This window comes from Lepidochelys kempii, chromosome 4, assembly GCF_965140265.1.
Source record: "Lepidochelys kempii isolate rLepKem1 chromosome 4, rLepKem1.hap2, whole genome shotgun sequence".
Classification (NCBI taxonomy): domain Eukaryota; kingdom Metazoa; phylum Chordata; order Testudines; family Cheloniidae; genus Lepidochelys; species Lepidochelys kempii.
The window spans coordinates 53,869,986-53,889,127 of NC_133259.1; the positions used below are offsets into that span (position 1 = coordinate 53,869,986).

The 19,142-nt window shown below is 40.6% G+C and overlaps 1 protein-coding gene across 7 annotated transcripts in view; it reads right to left on the reverse strand.

Moving 5' to 3' along the window:
• OTUD4 (OTU deubiquitinase 4) overlaps nt 1-5,379 on the reverse strand; it is a 47,092-nt gene extending 41,713 nt beyond the window's left edge. For 2 of the 7 annotated variants that reach the window (XM_073341266.1, XM_073341264.1), the window contains exons 1-3: nt 5,116-5,358; nt 2,732-3,243; nt 1,712-1,795 (exon numbers count right to left, since the gene is read on the reverse strand). In XM_073341266.1, the coding sequence (XP_073197367.1) occupies nt 1,712-1,795; nt 2,732-2,896 (249 nt within the window). In that variant the 5' untranslated portion in view covers nt 2,897-3,243; nt 5,116-5,358. Of the gene's footprint in view, nt 1-1,711; nt 1,796-2,731; nt 3,244-5,115 lie in introns of all 7 variants that reach the window. The other 5 variants (XM_073341269.1, XM_073341268.1, XM_073341265.1 and 2 more) reach the window with 4 other exon arrangements.
• Nucleotides 5,380-19,142: the final 13,763 nt, after the last annotated feature.

Sequence of the window (19,142 nt, forward strand, 5' to 3'; positions counted from 1 at the left end):
TTGAAAATTTACGGAGTGGGCAATGGAACCTTTGTTTTTGTGTGTTACCTATGGTGACCTTTACACATAAATAAGAGCATGAACAGTGTACTCCTTCCTGCACTGACCTATCATCATAAGTTACCTTAAATTATCAAATGTAAACAAACTCTAAATGCTGCCGATACCACCTTTGATTACAATCATCAAATGATGCTATAGGATTATTATAGGATGTAAAAATCATGTCCATGATTTTTTTCAGAGGTTTGCAATTACAGAATTTACATCTACAGACATGGTATTCCTTATAAAACTATAAATTGCTTGTAAGAATTAGACTATAAGCCCCTTACTGGGGAACTTTGTTTCTTACATGTTTGAAAAGCTCCATGTAACATGATCACACCACATAATAAAAAAAGTCACTTTAAAAATCCATTAGTATCAATGACACCTTATTAGTCAAATCTCAGTCTTAGTCATGCTAAAAATATAATACTCATCAAAATGTGAGAATTTACTTACACAATTATATTATGACTGCTATAAAGTAAGTGGGAACATTCTTCAGCAATCTATTAATAATCTGGAGCAATACCACAGGAAACTTACAGCTGAATAGCTTTTTATTTTAGTATGGTTAGTACACATTTTTAAAAGGGGGGTAAGGGGGAGGGCGCATTCCAAGAAATGTACATCTTCCAATAAGCTCATGGGGTCTAGTTATTAGTTGTAAAGAAATGTATAATGAACAGTGTTAGAAAAGTAGATATATAGTTAACAGTGTTATGAGAAAATGTAAAAGCAAATTTTTTCTGCTTTCTGTATATGTTTTATGACACAGCTCTAGAATCTGCTAAAAAAAACTTCAAAGGTTGCAAAAAAAAAAAAAAAAAAATCAAATCTCCTAAAGATGGTTTGTGCCTTATCTTCAGTGGATTCTTGGTCTGTGTAGATAATGAGGCAAAGCAAACCAGACAAATGTGTGATTTACTAGCCAGGTGTGGATCTCCATAGTAAGACAGACTAGGGAGGATGGATACTGACTGGAGAAAAATAACCAAACAACAACTCCAAGGCCACAAGAAACAGATACATAAGAATAAGACAACTGTTTTAAGAAATAATGGAACACATTAAAGCATTGAAAAAATGATTGGATTGAGTAAGGAGGAGGGTAGCACAGGGGGAAAAAAAAAAAGATAGATAAGAAAAGGCCAATTAGAGTTTTATCAGAATAAGTAATAATGTATTAGAAGGATTTGGGGTCAGTTATGATATACGTATGACAATATTTAAAGATATAGTAGCTCTAATAATTTATGTACACATCCTTTATATCTTGTAACATCATTCAGGCACAAGGGGGGGAGGAGAGATAAATGCAGAACATTCACCAGATCCGATCTCATGATGACAGAAACAGTCTGCCTGCCCCCCAAGACTGGGTAACTGATCACTGCTCTATCCTGCTCTGTTTTTTTGCTTTATGCTTCATTAAGGTGGTAGTATACTGCCCTAAAACTTTCTTACTAGTTAAGCTTAGTAATTGGTGTGGACTGTGCTTTTCACCCAACGTAGTGAACAAGCAGCAATTCCTTTTAAAAGCACTTGCTTTAAACACCTACCTAGGTAGAATCTAGTTGTTAGAAACCCTGCTACAAAACAGTAGAGCAGAGCTAGGAAAAGAGCAAGAAAATACTTAGGAAGAAAAATGGCATTTACTTACTGCTTCAAATTTTTCTCTGTTTTTCCGAAGATAATTTATACAGGCGTTCCGAACATCAATATGCAGAGATTGTGAGTGTAACACCTATGGGGAGGGGAGGAAGGAAGAGAGAAGCTGCAGTTTCTTAAGACTCTTGATGAAAGTTAATGATTGGATGATGTAATGAATATAGGTTAAATGCAAGCTTGGAAAGAATCAGTTTTTTTAAATTAATTTTGATGAATATTTATTTCAAAACTGACAACTGTACAAAATTAAATCAGTTACTTATTGAAAATTAAATGACAAGTCAAAATTTACAGTAAATTTAGAAATTTAATATGAAATGAATATTTATTGACAGAGTACTAGCTGTCCATCAGACTTTGTTTCCCCCTTCTCCTGTATCATCACCTTAAAAGAAAACTCCCACCATCAGAATAACTTTAAAGAATTAGAGTCCAAATTTTGTGGAAGAAAACATTACTCACATAATTATCAACACTCAAAATGAGCAGGATAACTGGCTCAGAATCTGAAGCACTAGTCCTCCCACTACTATTTGTATTTAAGACACTATTTTTTCAAAATGCTGTTTCACAGAAGTGAGGGGGAAAGCGTGACATGAAGATAATGATGATCTTACTCCAAAACTTCAGCAAACTCATTCACACAATATAAAGCAGGGAAGGGCTTTCAAGATCTTTCCTGGATTGTTTTTTATACAAAAGTGGCAAATCCCAGTTTGAGCTAATTTTACACTAAAAATGCACTGCTGGGACTGGGCAGAAGGGGTGTTCAAAACCTGAACCTAAATTCCCTAAGTGGAACAGGAAGATTGTGCACACATACCAATATGTCAAACTCTTCCCTCCCTGAGATGTGGTGCTTTCCCTTGGCACAGCTAGTGTTCCTTTAATCCCCACTCTCTCGTTTTTCACTCTCATCATTAACACCCACTAATGGGATCCATTTCCTCCAGGTATCGCCAGCGTTGAAGTGCAAAGTGCTTCTGGTTACTTAAATTAAATAACTACTTACCTGCTCGGCTACAGCCCTGAAAAGACAGGATCCATCCTTGGCAACCCGCTTTCTATATAAACCCTGAGATCGCAAGTAACTGTCCATAGAAGCGTCCCCAGGAGCCTCCACGCCGCTGCTGGGATGACTCTGCTCCCCGCCATCTGTTTTGCAAGCAGCCTCCATATTTACTGCTTAATACTGCAGAAAATCGCTGCAGCTCTCCTAGCCCCACATGGCAAGACTGCCCCACAGGTAGGTAATGGAAACGGCCACAGCAGGTGGAGGTGAAGAGTGCTTCCCTCCTCAGCAATCGGGACGGCAGCAGCAGAAACAGCAGCTGGCCTTACGTTGCCAAATTGCATGTGGGACTCATAGGCAGATTTTTACTGCCTAAAGCTCCTTAAAGAGAGTCGCTTTCTGGCCTCCCTAGAGGGCCCGACAGCTGCTCCTGGAAAGTAACTCGAGGGGTCCAGATCCGACCCCTTCTTCAGGGCGACGATTACTGCTGGCTCCTCTTGTACACACCCAAGCTACAAGGCGGAAAACAAAAGAGAAAGGACATGTGCTGCTGCTGCTACTACTACTGCCAAGAAATGGTAACCTACAGTTTGTTTTCACTTTCAAACCGCTGCCGGAGATGTTACTGGGAGTTGTAGTTCTACAGAAGCAGGAAGTAGAAGCATAGGGGTTGAGGAGGGGAATCCCTCCCCGAGCCAAAAAGGCTCCTGTAGGAAGGGGGAGAGGACCGACGTGCTTAGTACAAGCAGGTCACCACAGCAGCCCTGGCATGACGTGAAGAGACCATCCCCTTTTCCGATGCAAAACGCTTACACCACGAAGTGAACTAAATTTTTCATATCAAACTATTACCGCCCTCTTTCTAAATTCCTAACAGTTTAGGACTCTAGTTTCACTATCTGGTCTAGCAACCTGCCCAGTGCACTTGAAGTTTCGATTCTTTCTGTTACTCCTCCCACATTAGTATTGTCTATAGCTGGAAACAAGAAGAGGACAGGCATGTAGCACAGACTTTTTCCTTGCCTAGATCCTGCCTTGCTTTTTACAGCAAAACGCTGCTGGGACTTCTGATAATCATGTCTTTGGATCAATCAGAAATGCTATATGCGTTTCTGGGGTTGTCCTACAAGCTGGGTATAGTTCCTCAGCTAAACTCCCATTACAAATTAAGTGGCTTAAATTTCATGTGGCATTTCACAAATCTTTTATTTAAAAATAAAAAACAGAAGCAAGAGAACTGGAAAGGTCAATTTTCTTTTCAGTTCTATAACTCATATAGTTAGAAAGTAAGTATTATACCAGTTAACCTCGGTCAATAATTAGTGATATTCCAAGTACTGTGCTCTCAAAAAGCAATGCAAAACAGTCAGTCAGTCCTCTACCAAAAGGGTACGTTGCATTTTTGCTGTATTGTACTCTTAAATTTCAACTGGTTTGAGGCCTAGCAAATTACAAATAACCACCCATAAAGTTCCTTAGAAGCTTCTTGCATTTCATTTGGCATTCTTCAGGACCTTTCTTCCTTTTTCATTCCCCTAAGTGTTTTCACTCACATTCGAGTTTTGCCTAAAGGAAAGGCAAATCCCAGTCAGCATAGCACCGTAGAGACCAATAAAAATATCTGAGAACACTGAGGGGCGATCACAGGAGACAGAAGGAGGGCTGGAGTCACAAACGTGGCGAAGTATAAATTCAGTGGGGATAAGTAGACGCACTTTCCCAGCAGAGCCAGACCAAGTTTCCGTTTGACTAAGGTTTGCTCATTTTGTCTTGTAAACTTCTCGAACTAGGCACCAAGGCCAATAAACCCTGTCTGCTGCGGGACCATGCAAGCTGCAGCCCAGTCTCCCTACAGCGGGAGACCTATGAACGTAGAAATACCCAAGTCCTCACACACGTACAACTCAGCCGGGGGGAAGAGACAACACCAACTGAAACACCGTGACACCTTCTCCCCCGCCCCCCAAAAAAGGAGGGCACACACGAATACATTCTGCTTTATTGGTCAGAGAGGCTCCCTGGCGGGCCCGGCCCGCCCTAGAGCAGCGCCCAGCTCTGCCTGCAGCGGCCGCGGAGGTTGAAGCGGCGCCACCAGCGCAGCTGCAGGCTTGGGCGAGGGCTTCGCACCGCTTTGGGGAGGGGCAGGTGTGCTAGGCCTGGGGCACAGCCGGAGCGCAGGAGCCGCGGCGGCCGGGCTAGCCGGGGGTATCCCCGCAGCCACCGGGTGCCGTGTGTGTGTCACTGCGGGGCCCTGGCCTCGCTCACTCAGCAGGAGCAGGACCCGCCTGTGGGGGGGGGGGCGGCGGACCCGCCTGCGAGGAGCCGCCGGCCGAGGCGCTGGCTCCAGCCCCCTGAATTGCCCCTGCGCAGTGACTGGTACTTACCGAGGGAGGGGCGGGCGCAGCAGGCTCGGACTCTCCCTTCCTCCTCCCCGGCCGCTGCTCCTGCTGCTGCTGCCGTCGTCGTCGCCGCCTCCGCCTCCTCCTCCTCGCGAGGCCCCTGGCTAGCGGCGGCGGCGCAGACACTTCAATCTCCCGCGTCGCCTGCCTATGATGCTGCCGCCACCCCCGTCGCTTGCTGTTGGTTTGTTCCACCGGCCGCACCTGTGCTGGTGGCTGTGGCCTGCACCATGGCTCTCCGGGGTGTGGTGACAAGTCGAGTTGTTCCCCGTAAGCGTTGGGAAGCGGGTGTCTTATACGCACCCCCGCGGAAGCCGCTAATGGTACCATCCGGAGACTACTTCGCTCACGCAGGGTATCGCTGAGCGCTCCAGTTAATGCGGAGTGTCGGGCGAGGGGTTCAGCTGGAGCGGGGAGCAGCCGGAGCGATCCCAGGAGGGTGTCAGCCTGAGGCTTTATTCTGTTGTTGCTATATTTAGGCTTGGCAGAATTTGATTTTTTTTTAATAACTTTGACTGCTAATAATTATGTTTATTTTAAACATTTTAAAAAAATATTTAAATTGTCTGACTTCCTTTCCCTGGGACATTATGGGTGGTCAGACAATAGTTACTTAATGACAGTAGATCTTGAGATTCAAAAAGTAAAAGCTTTGTAACTATTAAAACACAATTTGTCAACATCACATGTCAAAACATACTAAGTAAATAGCCTTACATGAAACTAATAAGTTCTCCAGCAGCAGTTCTCTTGCTTTGCCTACATTTAAATATTTATTTATAGAAATATATTTTTTGTTTATATGGATACAGTGGAATTCATGTTTACTAGCAAAAATCTAATCCTTCCAAGCCTAACTATTGATTTCAATTCACACCTTAGCTTACATGGTATGACTTTCCTATGTAGACAAGCCATTAGTGAAAAGCAGCAAGAAAACATTATTTAGGTTAATCAAGGCTACAGAAGAGTGTGTATCTTTCTAGAGGGATGGAACAAAGCTATTTATTGTTACTTATTTGTGTTACAGCAGTACCTAAGGATTCCAGCTGAAATCAGGGCCCCTTTGTCTAGGCGTGGTACAAACATACAGAAAGAGAGAGTCCCTGCTGAAGACAAAGGGTTGTGGGGAAGTGATATGACCTACAAGCAGAGTGAACAATTTGATGATTCACAAATGTCATTAGGTACCAAATTTTTGTTTTTGTTTGTTTTGATGACAAGGCAACTGCAGCTGAAATTCAATGTAGATGTGCAAGTAACGTGTCTTGGAAAGAACTATTTTAACGATTTATACATATTGATATATGCTAAAAAAATTTTCACACAGGAAAAAGACCTGGGTATTATTATGCACATCACAGTGAGGTGAGAAAGACTGGGACTGGCTGGGCAAGGAGCCTAGGACTGAGATCGTAGAAGGAGCGGGAGATATGGGAATACCGAGACACACTGGGGCAAGGATGCTTGTTGGAGACTGAGATTGTATGAGGAGGTAGGGGATAGTATGCAATTATGTAATTAATGTAACAATGAGGAATCAAATTAAGGTTGTATGGATAGCCTTAAATCTGGCATTTCTTACTTTTGAGTACCTGACTTTGCAACCTTAACTTTCTTTTCTCATTTTAAGTGTAATTACACAAATAGATGGTACCTTCTTATCCTGAGCACTCTGTCTAATTTTGGTTGCCCTTTCTTAGTAAGAATGTGAGAATATATGTACAGTTTCTTTAAATCTGTATTAGGAAGACTGGGAGAAATGGAACTAGGGGAAGTCCTAGACAGGAGATCAAGGGAATAGCTTTAGTGTGCTAATAGTTGTGGGTTTTTTTCTTTAGGTGATTCTTTGTGAATCTTTATCTTTGTTGTATGACAAAAAATAATAGGAAAGATCCAGAGAAAGGCAATGAATATGATTAGAGATGTGAAAAGGCTTCCTTTATAAAGAGAATCTAAAAGACCAGTCTGTTTAGCTGAGAGGAGACAAATAAGTAATAGAATATATAAAATAATGAATGGTGTTGAGAAGGTCAATTGGACACACTTGTCTCTTAACACAAGAACAAAGGGCTATTCGATTAATTTTAAAAGCAACAAATTAAAACTGATAAAAGGTTGGTTGTTTTTTAAAAGTGTCTTTAACCTCTGGATTCACTACAACAAAATATTAATGAACCAAAGAGTTTAGTAGGAGTCAAGAAAGCAGTGGAAACCAATATAAGTATTTAAACTACCTAGGAAAATGTTAATAGGATTATCAATCCTCATGCTTTAGAATAAGGTATTTCTCAATGTGAGTAAGGGTATCACTATCTAGTCATAAGTTTCTAGGCGGTTGTGAATGTGACAAATAGCAAGCAAGGGTTTTCCCAAAATCCTTCTCCCAAATCTGAAGAGTTCATTTTAAACTTTGGTTGTAATTCTTCCTTTTGAATACTGACCCTCAACAGAAGAATACATCCTGGGGAATGAGGGATCTGTTAATTGGTTTTAATGTCTGCAACAGATTCCAAAAATTTGTTGCTCTGCATGAACTCAGGATGACATAGAGATCCTCTACTGGAAAAAAAAAGAGCAGTATTTTTCTCCCTATACAATACTTTGAACTGGTGTACACACACACTGTGATAAATGGGGGAGGAGGTGGTAACTCCCTTTTATGGACACCCAGCCAGCTAGCTATAAAGTCTCTCTTGGTGGTGGTTCTCTGCTTGCTTTACCTGTAAAGGGTTAACAAAGTCCCTTTGTTACTTTGTTTACTGCAGGTAAAGGAAAGAGAGTGGGCACCTGACCAAAAGAGACAATGGGAAGGCTAGAACTTTTTTAAATGGGGGGGAAAAACTTTCCCTGTCTGTTGTTTTTTCTCCCGTAAAGAGGGGAACAGGGAGCAGTTATTCTATGAGAAGCTTTAAGCCAGGTATGATCATAAATCATCGGATCATACCTAGAACTACAGTACTTATTTGGAACTCCCAAATGTGTAAGTAGATCACAAATGTTTAGAAAGATACAATTAGGGTTATTTCTATTTATATGTTATGGCTAATGGACTCCTCTGTGCTAACCCCAGATGCTTTTGTTTGCTTGTAACCTTTAAGCTGAACCCCCAAGAAAGCTATTTTAGGTGCTTAAATTTTGGAATTGCTCTTTTAAAATCTAGCAAAAGCCTAAGTTCCAAATGTATTTTCTTTCTTTTTTTTTTTGGTTTTAATAAAATTTATACTTTTTTTTTTTAAGAACAGGATTAGATTTTTGGTGTCCTGAGAGGTTTGCGCATATGTTGTTTAATTAGCTGTTGCCACCAGCTAATTTCCTTTGTTTTCTTTCTCAGCTCTTCCCCGCAGGGGGCATGAAAGGGCTTGAGGGTACCCCGTGGGAAGGAATTCCCAAGTGCATCTTCCTGGGTTCCAAAAGGGGTTTTGCATTTGAGTGGTTTATCAAGCCAAGGTCGGAGAAAAGCTGTAACCTTGGGAGTTTAATACAAGCCTGGAGGGGAAAGTATTAATTTTTAAAATCCTTGCGGACCCCCACCTTCTGTACTTGAAGTGCCAGAGTGGGGAATGAGCCTTGGCGTACACACTCTCAAACCATTCTTAACTGACTATTAACTGTAAACATAACTGATGGAAAATATTAAATCCCTACCATAACCCTCTAAAGTAGAACAAGTGGTTAATTCTGACACCCATTGAATTCAATGGGAAGATTCCTATTGCCTTCAGAGGGTGTTGGATCAGGCTTAAAACATGAGAGATGAGCAAAGCAATCAGTGTAGAGAATTTATGAGCCTTTGTGTTCACTGACATCTTCTGTAATTCTGTCAGAGAGGAAGGCAGGCCCTTGATAAAGGGCCTGGATTTCTTGCTTACATTGAGGAAAACCGCATATTACTGATAATAATAGATAACAGAGGATCTAAGAATAATTCTACTGTCTGCGGGGTCAGTATCCCATCCAGGTAAAAAATACCTACAGTACTCTCAGTTTTGCATGCCTTAGTTACTTCCCAGATGGACAACAGCAATGCATTCTACCTGGATATGAAACCGTCAGCCTTCAGAAAACTACTAATTGTATAACCTGCAGGAGTTTACCTCCTCAATAACATGGGCTACAGCAGGCACTGCTGACCTATTCTCATCTCACTACATTGGCTCCCTATAGAATATCAAAATCAAATTCAAGGTCTCAGTTTTTATTTTTAAGGAGCTTAATGATCTGGGCAATATTTAAAGGATTACTTAATGCTCTGGGACAAACACTGCAGTCAACAGCTCTATTCCTCGGGCACAATGAAACTGTACTATAAGGGCCAAGACTGTACAATAAATTCCTGTTAGAGCTAAGAACCACGACAAACATCATCCAAGTAGACAGGAAAAGAGAGAAGAAAAGAACTACATGTGACATGTTAGTCACAGAATTTTATTCGCTCTGATACCACAGTGAGGGGTGAAGAGTAAGAATCTGAATAGAATAGCAGGGTCTGATCCCATTTCATGATCAGTCCCTAATTTGGGGAAAGTAATTTTCTTGTATTTGAATTGTCAAAGGCAAACTTACTTTTCTCATCTTATCAAAATCAGAAGCATCTGGTAATCAATAATGTGTCTATGTTCAGAGTATTAATAAAGGGAAGGATCAGAAACCATGTCTTGAGTTTTAGTATTTGAAGTTTAGAAAAGTGATACATTCAGCTCTCTGAAAACTAAAAAGAAACCAGATAATTCCTTAAAGACACTCTAATTTCATTTTTTCTCATGGAAAATTTTTTACTTTAGAGTTTGAGGAATACGTGTACACCATTGGCCAGGAAAAACACTGCCTTTTACCTTGTAGAGCATCAGAGGAGTCCAAACTTAGCATAGATCTGAACTTTTGTGCATGTCCTAAATCTAAAGTGACAAAGGTTTTGTTTGGCACTTCTGCTGTTTGTGGTTATCTCACTTCCTCTGGTTTTTCCTTTGCTGATGTTATATTGGCTAATAAAGAGGAAAAGAGCATGTAGTATAAGGCTGAAGTAAAATCAATAACTATTTACTACTAGTCTTAAGCCATTATTTCTCACAGAAGAATAGGAAATAATTTCAAATATGCACATTTGTGGCTATTTAACCTTTCACAATCCCTAATAAATTAAAACACAGCAGCATTTGGTTAGACTTAACTATTTTGGTTTTGATTGGGGCATATGATGAGTGTTACTTTCTTGTAGGTGGAGTAAGTACTATTTATGTTTTAATATACATTAATCATTAAGAAACTACACACCATGTATTTCTAAAAAAAATTACAGATTCATTGTAATACACCTGTCTAGAAGCTCAGTGATCTTTTTAATACAACTTTATAACAGCAATAATCCTGTGTAAAGTTGTCCTACTGCCATTATAAAATGGAATATATTAATTTTTAAAAAACCTAGCTAGGCATTTATGGGATATGAGAAGTTCATGCTTATGTCTGTAAACTTTATTTATGACCAGATTCTAGAGCCATTTCAAGATAGAAATGCTTATATTTATATAGTGCTAGAGGTATTAGTGGCACTTTAAACATAAAAGAAGACAAGTTTTCTGCCCAGGGGTGTTTATAATCTATACAAATACAATGAGTAAAGACAACATTAACATGTAGTGGGCGGGTGGATGTTTATAAAGGCAATGGTGAAAGCCCAAGAGTTTTGAATGCTCCACAGTGTGTAGGCTATATTGAGGCCAAAGAAAATGAGAGGAGAAAAGGGAGGTTATCTTCAGCAAAATGTATGATCTTAATTATGTGGAGAAAAACTATTTCTGTTCCTGTTCAGAAAAAAATCCAGTTCGAATCAGTCTAGGATATTATGATGTGTAAGATCATAAGATAGAAGATGGTTATTTTTTTCAAGTACTGTGATAAGAAACAGAAGGTGAGAAATCTGTAGTAGTTAAGTGTTGAGGTCAAGGGGAGAGTGTTTCTTCCCCCATGTACCCAAAGTTTGTGGACAAGGACCTATTTTATAGAGCGGGGAAGTTACCTGAGAATTGACAATTGTGGTAATGTATGTAGAGAGCTAAGAGAGAGAAATTGCTTTTCTCCACAGACTAGATATGGACAGACTAAGACTATCCACAGACTAAGGCTGTAGATGACTAGAGGAGACTTTCTACTTGGAAAGGCGCAAAAATGGATTCAAATATATTTGTGTCTAATGCCACTACAGAATATTTATTGTTTGCCTTGTAATGTAATTGAACAAGATTCAAAGAAAATTTTAAAAACTTATACGCTTGTATCCTATTAGTGAGACATACAGAAAATGATTTAGGCACTTCTTCTTCTGAGGATTTCAAAACACTCTGCAAACTAATTAAGGATCACAGCACCTTTAAGAGGCAGCTAAGAATTGTTGTCCTTATTTTACAGGTGGGGAAACTGAGGGAGAGATATTGGTCAATTTGCCAGTGCTCATACAGGAAGCCTGCGCCAGAACGCACATAGTACCCAGATCTTCTGATTCCCGTGTTTGTGTTCTGACTGCTGTGTTCCTATATCTGTCCTCTCACAGCTACAGCACATACGCTTTTTTTAAATAATGTATATGGTCTGTGTAGATGTTGTTTCCTTTTAGTATTTAAATGGGCAGCAGTTAGTGCTAACACAGACTTGGCTGAATTAAGTGGGAATGCAGTAAAATTCACTAATACCTTTTAAAATGAGTGTGGAGAAATTTCAGTTTGCTGATAAAGCTCTAGGGTTGCCTGATGTCTGAGTAAAATAACACTCCAATGAGGCAATCTCATTAGCTAACAAGAACTGTACTTTTCATCCCGTTGACACCCAGAGTCAAGTCTCTTGGCACTCCTCCTGTTCTCTGCCACAGTAACAATCTCTAGTTCCAGGTAGGCAGGTTGCAGATGTATATTCTTCCTTAGGGTCATGTGCTTCTGATAGTCCTTAATAGCACTGTATTTTTGCAGTTCAATACATTATCCTTTAGATGGCATTAGATCCTTGAACATGTTAGAAAAATAACAACACTCACCACATTGAAGTGTGAGATCAGGGTAAATGAGCACAACAGTAACTTTGCTGGAAGGAATGCAGCCAATACTTGTTGACAGGAAACCATAAGTATTAAATAAAGGCCTAGATCCTTGGTTGCAGGCAAGGAAGAGGCATCACAATTCAGGAGCGTAGGGTTCAGAGGAGACAATCCTGGTCCAGGTCAGTCCTCAGGCATTGCACCAATTGTTAACTATCCCAAGGGGCAAATAGAGCAGCTGGGGATTGCCAGAGTACAGGGAGGACCCACCTATACCCTGTTTTTTTCCCTGCCATTCTCCCTGTGTCTGCTGCAGGGAGGCATAAGATTGAGCTGTTATGCTGGATCTATACCATCAGAGTTTCCTTGTATTCCAGAGTGATGCTTCAATGGCTGGTTATGCCGTGGTAGGTCCAGATCTGCTGTTGGTGTGTAAAGTGGGTGCACAAGGTAGGATCCAAGATTAAGATGGCAAAAAGAAGTGTAACACCCAAAACACTTCTGTTGAAAATACAGTTGTGCATCTGCACATGATCTTTTATGAACCACTTCTAGAAAATTGAGTTTTAAACTATTTTCCCAGTATAAGAGATTTCTATTTAATTTTGGACTCGTGCATGTTTTCTAAGCATAGAGCTCAAGTGTTCATTTTATGTAAATTGCATCATACATTCAGTTGATGGAGCACTTAAGGGATCTTAATGCTGTACACCTTTCTACTCCCTTGAACACAGAATCTGTTTTAACAATATGCTATTGGCAATGCCTTAAAGTTGGGGAATAGGACTCCGACTATGATAGTTAGGAATGTGCCCTTCTTCAAAGATCTGTAAAACTGAAGCACATTGTTGAAGTGTTATCCCCACTTCACAGATGTGGAAACTGAAGCACCAAGAGATGGATTGGCAGGTTCAGTGTCACACAGAAAGTCTGTGTCAGATTTGAATTTAGAGCCTATGTATTTTCCCAATTCCTAGTCCTGTGCTTTAACTGCCAGGCTAATTCTCCATTTAACATGGGTCTTTACGTACTGCTGCAGTTGTTCAGTGCAGTGGAGGAGTCCTCTGCAGTGTTAAGAAATTCTCTCTCCTATTTCTAGGTCCAGATTGGAAAAAAAGGCCTTTACAATATTTTAAAGGTCCGAAATGACCTAACAGCATTGAAACGCACACAAAAAGAATCTATGCAACATTGTCAACGTTCATTTCTTCTTTTATCTTTGTGTCACTTTGGGAAAATTCAGACTCCATGTAATCAGATGCTACTCCATGGGTTTCGTTGGGATTCATGAAGTCAGTGAGGTTGCATCTGCTTACACCAGTCTGAATTTGGCCCTTTATTATGAAAGACTCAGTTTAGAACTAAAGTACAAATGAGAAGTGTGTATCTCTGGCTGGCTTTTGGCTCTCTGATATAAAACACTGCAGTTGTGTTGGCTTTCTTTGCAGTTACATCTGAGTTTGGCTTAGTAAGGCTGTTAAAGGAATGTCTTGTTCTAATGCCATGTTTAACTCTCTTTTATTTTTATTTTGGGGGGGGTTGCGGGGTAATTTATTTACTCTGGAAAATTGAACAAGACTTCAGCATCTGTTTCTCAATGACATTTTGTGTGGATGTATGTTTTGACCCAGTATTACATCTGGTTTCACTAAGGAACATAGCAGTTAAGTAATTAGCCCAAAGTCCCTTAGTCAATGGCTCAGCCTGCATGAAAATGCTCTACTCTTCTGCCTCCTTGTCTTTTTATCTAGATCACATTGGCTCCCAAATTTAACTAAACCTTTATTGAGTCTTTGACAGAACTTTCATTCCATATAATAAATCACTTCTATTTGGGAAGATGTCTCTTCACAAGTCCTGCATGGAATTTCTACAAAAAATATTTCTATAGTTCTATACAAAATGATAAGAAAAGCCCCAGTATCAAACAGTTTACAGTCTGTTGGCTTCAATTCAATAGTATTATATATGTGCTTAAGCACATGCTTTATTGGATCAGAGCCAGAGTGCTCAGTACCTCCCAGAATCGAACCCTATATAAGCTATAACAGCATGTCTGATAGAACAGATAATGGGAGGCTAGGTGAGTAAGAGGGGGTTACAACTACAGGTGGTAGAGAAATTGAGGAAAAATCCTCCCTCCCCTTAAAAAAAAAATTCTTGAAGTCTTTTTTGTTCACGGATTTCAAAAGGGAATAACTTTCATTTTTGAAAATTTGCGGGGTTTATTTTTTCTTTTTTCCTCTTTTTTTTCCTCCTTATTTCCTTTTATACCATTTCCCTCTACTTCCTTTTTCATCACTGGAAAAAAAGCAGGGGACGGGTGGAAAAAAAGAGAAAGGAGGAAAGTAAAAACAGACACAGATTTTTCTTTTCCAGTTGAGTAAAAAAAAAAAAAAAAATCACAAAAAATGTTGACTCAGAGAGGCCATTTTATGTCCAAAAAAGTCACTTAAAAATTTCTACCAGCTCTAGTTACAAAAAATAAAAATCCCAGACTAAATTCATCCTTGCTATAACTCCACTAAAATCAATCAGAAAGAAATCAGTTAACTGAAGTTATGCAAGGCATAAATTTGGACCCATAGAATTATTTTGAAAAGTTCAATGTGCATCTTTCTGATTTTTAAAATATGATTTTTACTATTTGAAAATCTTTCCTGTGCTTATGAAAACAAAATATTTTTGTCTTTTAGTTACATAGTATATGCTGTAATATTTCTCTCTGATATAATGCTACTTTATCTGTATTAAATTCCCATTCGATCCCTCAAATTCGATCCCCTTTTTTTTAGTACTTACAAAATATCTTGTGTAAACATAAATACTAATACTTTGTTGGTTTTTGAATGTTGTAGACAGTTAAACAGCATATTTGAAATATACAGAAATATGTGTATTGTAGAGAGCAGCTTGAATCAAAACCGTATCCCTTGTGGACACTTAATTCAGGAATAAAAGTGACTTTATTCTGGAATAATTACTGTGCTCACAAAAAGAAAAGGAGTACTTGTGGCACCTTAAAGACTAACAAATTTATTTCAGCATAAGCTTTTGTGAAGTGAGCTGTAGCTCACGAAAGCTTATGCTGAAATAAATTTGTTAATCTCTAAGGTGCCACAAGTACTCCTTTTCTTTTTGCAAATACAAACTAACGCGGCTGCTACTCTGAAACCTGTTCTCACAAAGCAGAGGTAATTATTCCAGAATAAAGTTTCTATTATTCTAGAATAAGTGTCCACATGAGGGAGTTATTCCAGAATAGTTATGCTGCTCAGATTCCTCTTTGTAGACAGGGCCAAATTCAGATTTTGAGATGTACAGATTTTAGCAAGCCTGGGTTAGCTGGGATTCCAACAAATCCTTAGTTCATTGTTTATTGGTTAACATGTCCATACAGACAGTACATCCTTTAGGTAAATAGGGCTCTGGATATTCAGTTTAAAAAAAAAACACACTCATTTTTTATATTATTTTAGCTTGATTTTTAAGTCCCTTTCCTATCTAATTCTCTTTACCACTTTAACACCTTATCCTTCTGGCAGCAACCGCACCTAGAATCTGTTTTTGTCTTTGCACTCAGCTCAGGTCACTGGAATTCTTAGCATTTCCAGAGGGGCATCCTCTCCTAGACTGCAGTGACAGCTTTCTGCTGACATCATAGGGACAATTAGCTCATCCCAGTGGCTAGTCTGAGGCAGAAGCGTGGTGGCTAAGTGAGACAGCCAGTATCTTCTCACTGCTAGATTAATCACTTAATTGTCTGTCAAATTACTCAACTTCCCTCCACCAGCTCCTGGATTAAGTGTATGTCTATGCTACAGTGGTACAGCTGCGGCGCTGCAGCTATGCTGCTACAGCACCATAGTGCAGACGTCTCTTATATTAACAGAGGGGGTTTTTCCGTCACCATAGTTAATCCACCTCTTGGAGAGGCAGTAGCTAGGTCAATGGAAGAATCCTTCTGTCAACCTAGCCATATCTACCCTGAAGGTTAGGCCAACCTAACTATAGTGCTCAGGGTACAGAATTCTTCACTGTCCTGAGCAATATATCTACAGTGATATAATTTGTAAGGAGGCTGCCAGACAACTCTCCAACACCACATTCTACAGGCCACTAATCCTCCGATCCCACTGAAGAGTACCACAAGAAACTACACCATTGACTCAAGAAACTCCCTGCTACAGCACAGGAACAAATCTACACGAACACACCCCTAGAGCCCCGACCAAGGGTTTTCTGTCTGCTACCCAAGATCCATAAACCTGGAAATCTTGGACGCCCTATCATCTCAGGCATTGGCACTCTTATAGCAGGATTATCTGGCTATTTGGACTCTCTCCTCAGACCCTACGCTACCAGCACTCCTAGCTATCTTCGAGACACCACTGACTTCCTGAGAAAACTACAATGCATTGGTGATCTTCCTGAAAACACCATCCTGGCCACCATGGATGTAGAAGCTCTTTACACCAATATTCCACAGGAGGATGGACTACAAGCTGTCAGGAACACTATCCCTGATGTGGCCACGGCACACCTGGTGGCTGAGCTTTGTGACTTTGTCCTTACCCACAGCCATTTCAGATTTGGGGATAATTTATACCTTCAAGTCAGTGGCACTGCTATGGGTGTACCCACATGGCCCCACCGTATGCCAACATTTTTATGACTTAGAACAATGCTTCCTCAGCTCTCGTCCCCTAGCGTCCCTCCTCTACTTGCACTACATTGACAACATCTTCATCATATGGACCCACGGGAAGGAGGCCCTTGAAGAATTCTACCTGGATTTCAACAATTTCCACCCCAATTTCCATCAACCTCAGTCTCACAAGAGATCCATTTCCTGGACACTACAGTGCAAATAAGTGATGGTCGCATAAACACCACCCTATAACGGAAACCTACTGACTGCCATCCTTATCTACATGCCTCCAGCTTCCATCCAGGACACATCACACGATTCATTGTCTACAGTCAAGCGCTAAGATACAACCACATTTGCTCTAATCCCTCAGACAGAGACAAATGCCTACAAGATCTCTATCAAGCATTCTTAAAACTACAATACTCACCTGGGGAAGTGAGGAAACAGATTGACAGAGCGAGATGGGTACCCGGAAGTCACCTACTACAGGACAGGCCCAACAAGGAAAATAACAGAACACCACTGGCCATCACATACAGCCCCCCAGCTAAAACCTCTCCAGCGCATCATCAGCAATCTACAACCTATCCTGGAAAATGATCCCCTACTCTCTATGCAACCCACAATGTGTTAACTGGGTTGTAGGTTAAGAATGCCCCGGCCCCGGCCCCCGCCCACAGACCCCTTCACAGAGTGGGGCCAGGAGCAGACCCCAGGTGCAGGGCTGCTCAGCAGCCCTGACCCCAGACCGCACCATGGGGCAAGGCAGCCCTGAAGCCCTGAGCTCGGACCCTGGGGCATGGAGCAAGGCAGCCCCAACACCAGACCCTGCCAGGCAGGGCAGCTGGAGCCATGGACCCCGCTGTGCCAAGTGGTGGGGCAGCCCGCACAATGATCCCATAGGCCCAACGGCCTTTAGCACACAGCTGAGCCGCAGCTGTGTGCTAATTGGGCCGTGGGATGGGAACCACTGAATTAGAAAAAATAAATGAGAGAGCTATAACAAGGTTACAGCTAGCAAATGTATATACACAAATGAGTCACAGTCTATGGTTTTAAAACGTAACAGAGTTGTAATAATCTGTCAGCTCTGAATGTCTTTTAGGGCTAACTCGGGTTGACCCTGGGGATCTCTGTTTCTGTTTCATGGTTCTGGTCCTGTTGGTGTCCTTTACAGCAAACAGAAGAAAAATTTTCTTATCAACTATCTTTATTTCCTTCTTCCAGAATTCAAGCTGATCGGACAAGCACTTTTGCACATAGCCTCTTCGTAGGTGTTCAGGGGCAAGTAGCAAAATCTTGGTATTGTGGTGTTCCACAATGACTATTGAGTTTTTGGTAGTCCTTCCTGATGGGAAAGAGGTTATACCTTTCTTGGAGTTTGTCTCCACTTACTGGGGGATCGATGCGCTGCGATCAATCCACTTGGGGATCTATTTAGTGGGTCTATCACCGATTGCTCTCCTGTTGACTCCAGTCACCGGAATGAGAAGCATAAGGTAAGTTGACGGGAGAGTTTCTCCCATCGACCCAGCGCGGTGTAGACGCTGCAATAAGTCTACCTAAAGTACGTCGACGCCAGCTACATGATTCACGTAGCTGGTGTTGCGTAACTTAGGTTGACATAGTCCCATAGTGTAGACCTGCCCAAAGGGATTTAGCATTTTGTATAGGTAATGTTTTTTTCTTGTTTGGTGAGGTACATCGTTAATTTTACAGCTATATAGCAAACACTTAAGTATTCCCTTATAGCGTGGATATAGATATTATAAGTAGGATTAATACATGTAGCAACTTTCAAGCATTTCATAAAGTCTAAACATAGTTATAAGTTCAATACCCACCTTAACCATACTACCACACAGGTGAAGACTGACTGGACTGGGTTCCAGCAATGAATTTGTCAGTGTTTGGCTGAGGTCTAAAGCCTTGGCAAGAGCTGACACCTGATCTGCCAGCGTCACGCTGACATCATAAATTGCACTTCCAGTAATCCAGTAACACACAAATAATTTGTTTTTATGTCTGTAGCTTTTGCCCCAGATTCAAGTAAATTGTTGTAATTCAGGTCAGATTCAGTGTCTGTTGAAGTAATTGAAAAGACTCCAATTGACTTCAGTGGGTTTTGGATCAGGTCCTTAAGAGAGAAACCCAGCAGAATAATGTGTTTTTATCATGCTTAACCTGCTGCAGTAATGAGAAATGGCAAACCAGGTGAAAAATGATGTTTATAAATATTCCAACAAATAATCTTTGTTATACCTTTTTAATGAATAATTGTATTATTTGACAGTAAAGAACTTGGTTAAATGTCACTGTTAAAGATTTAAA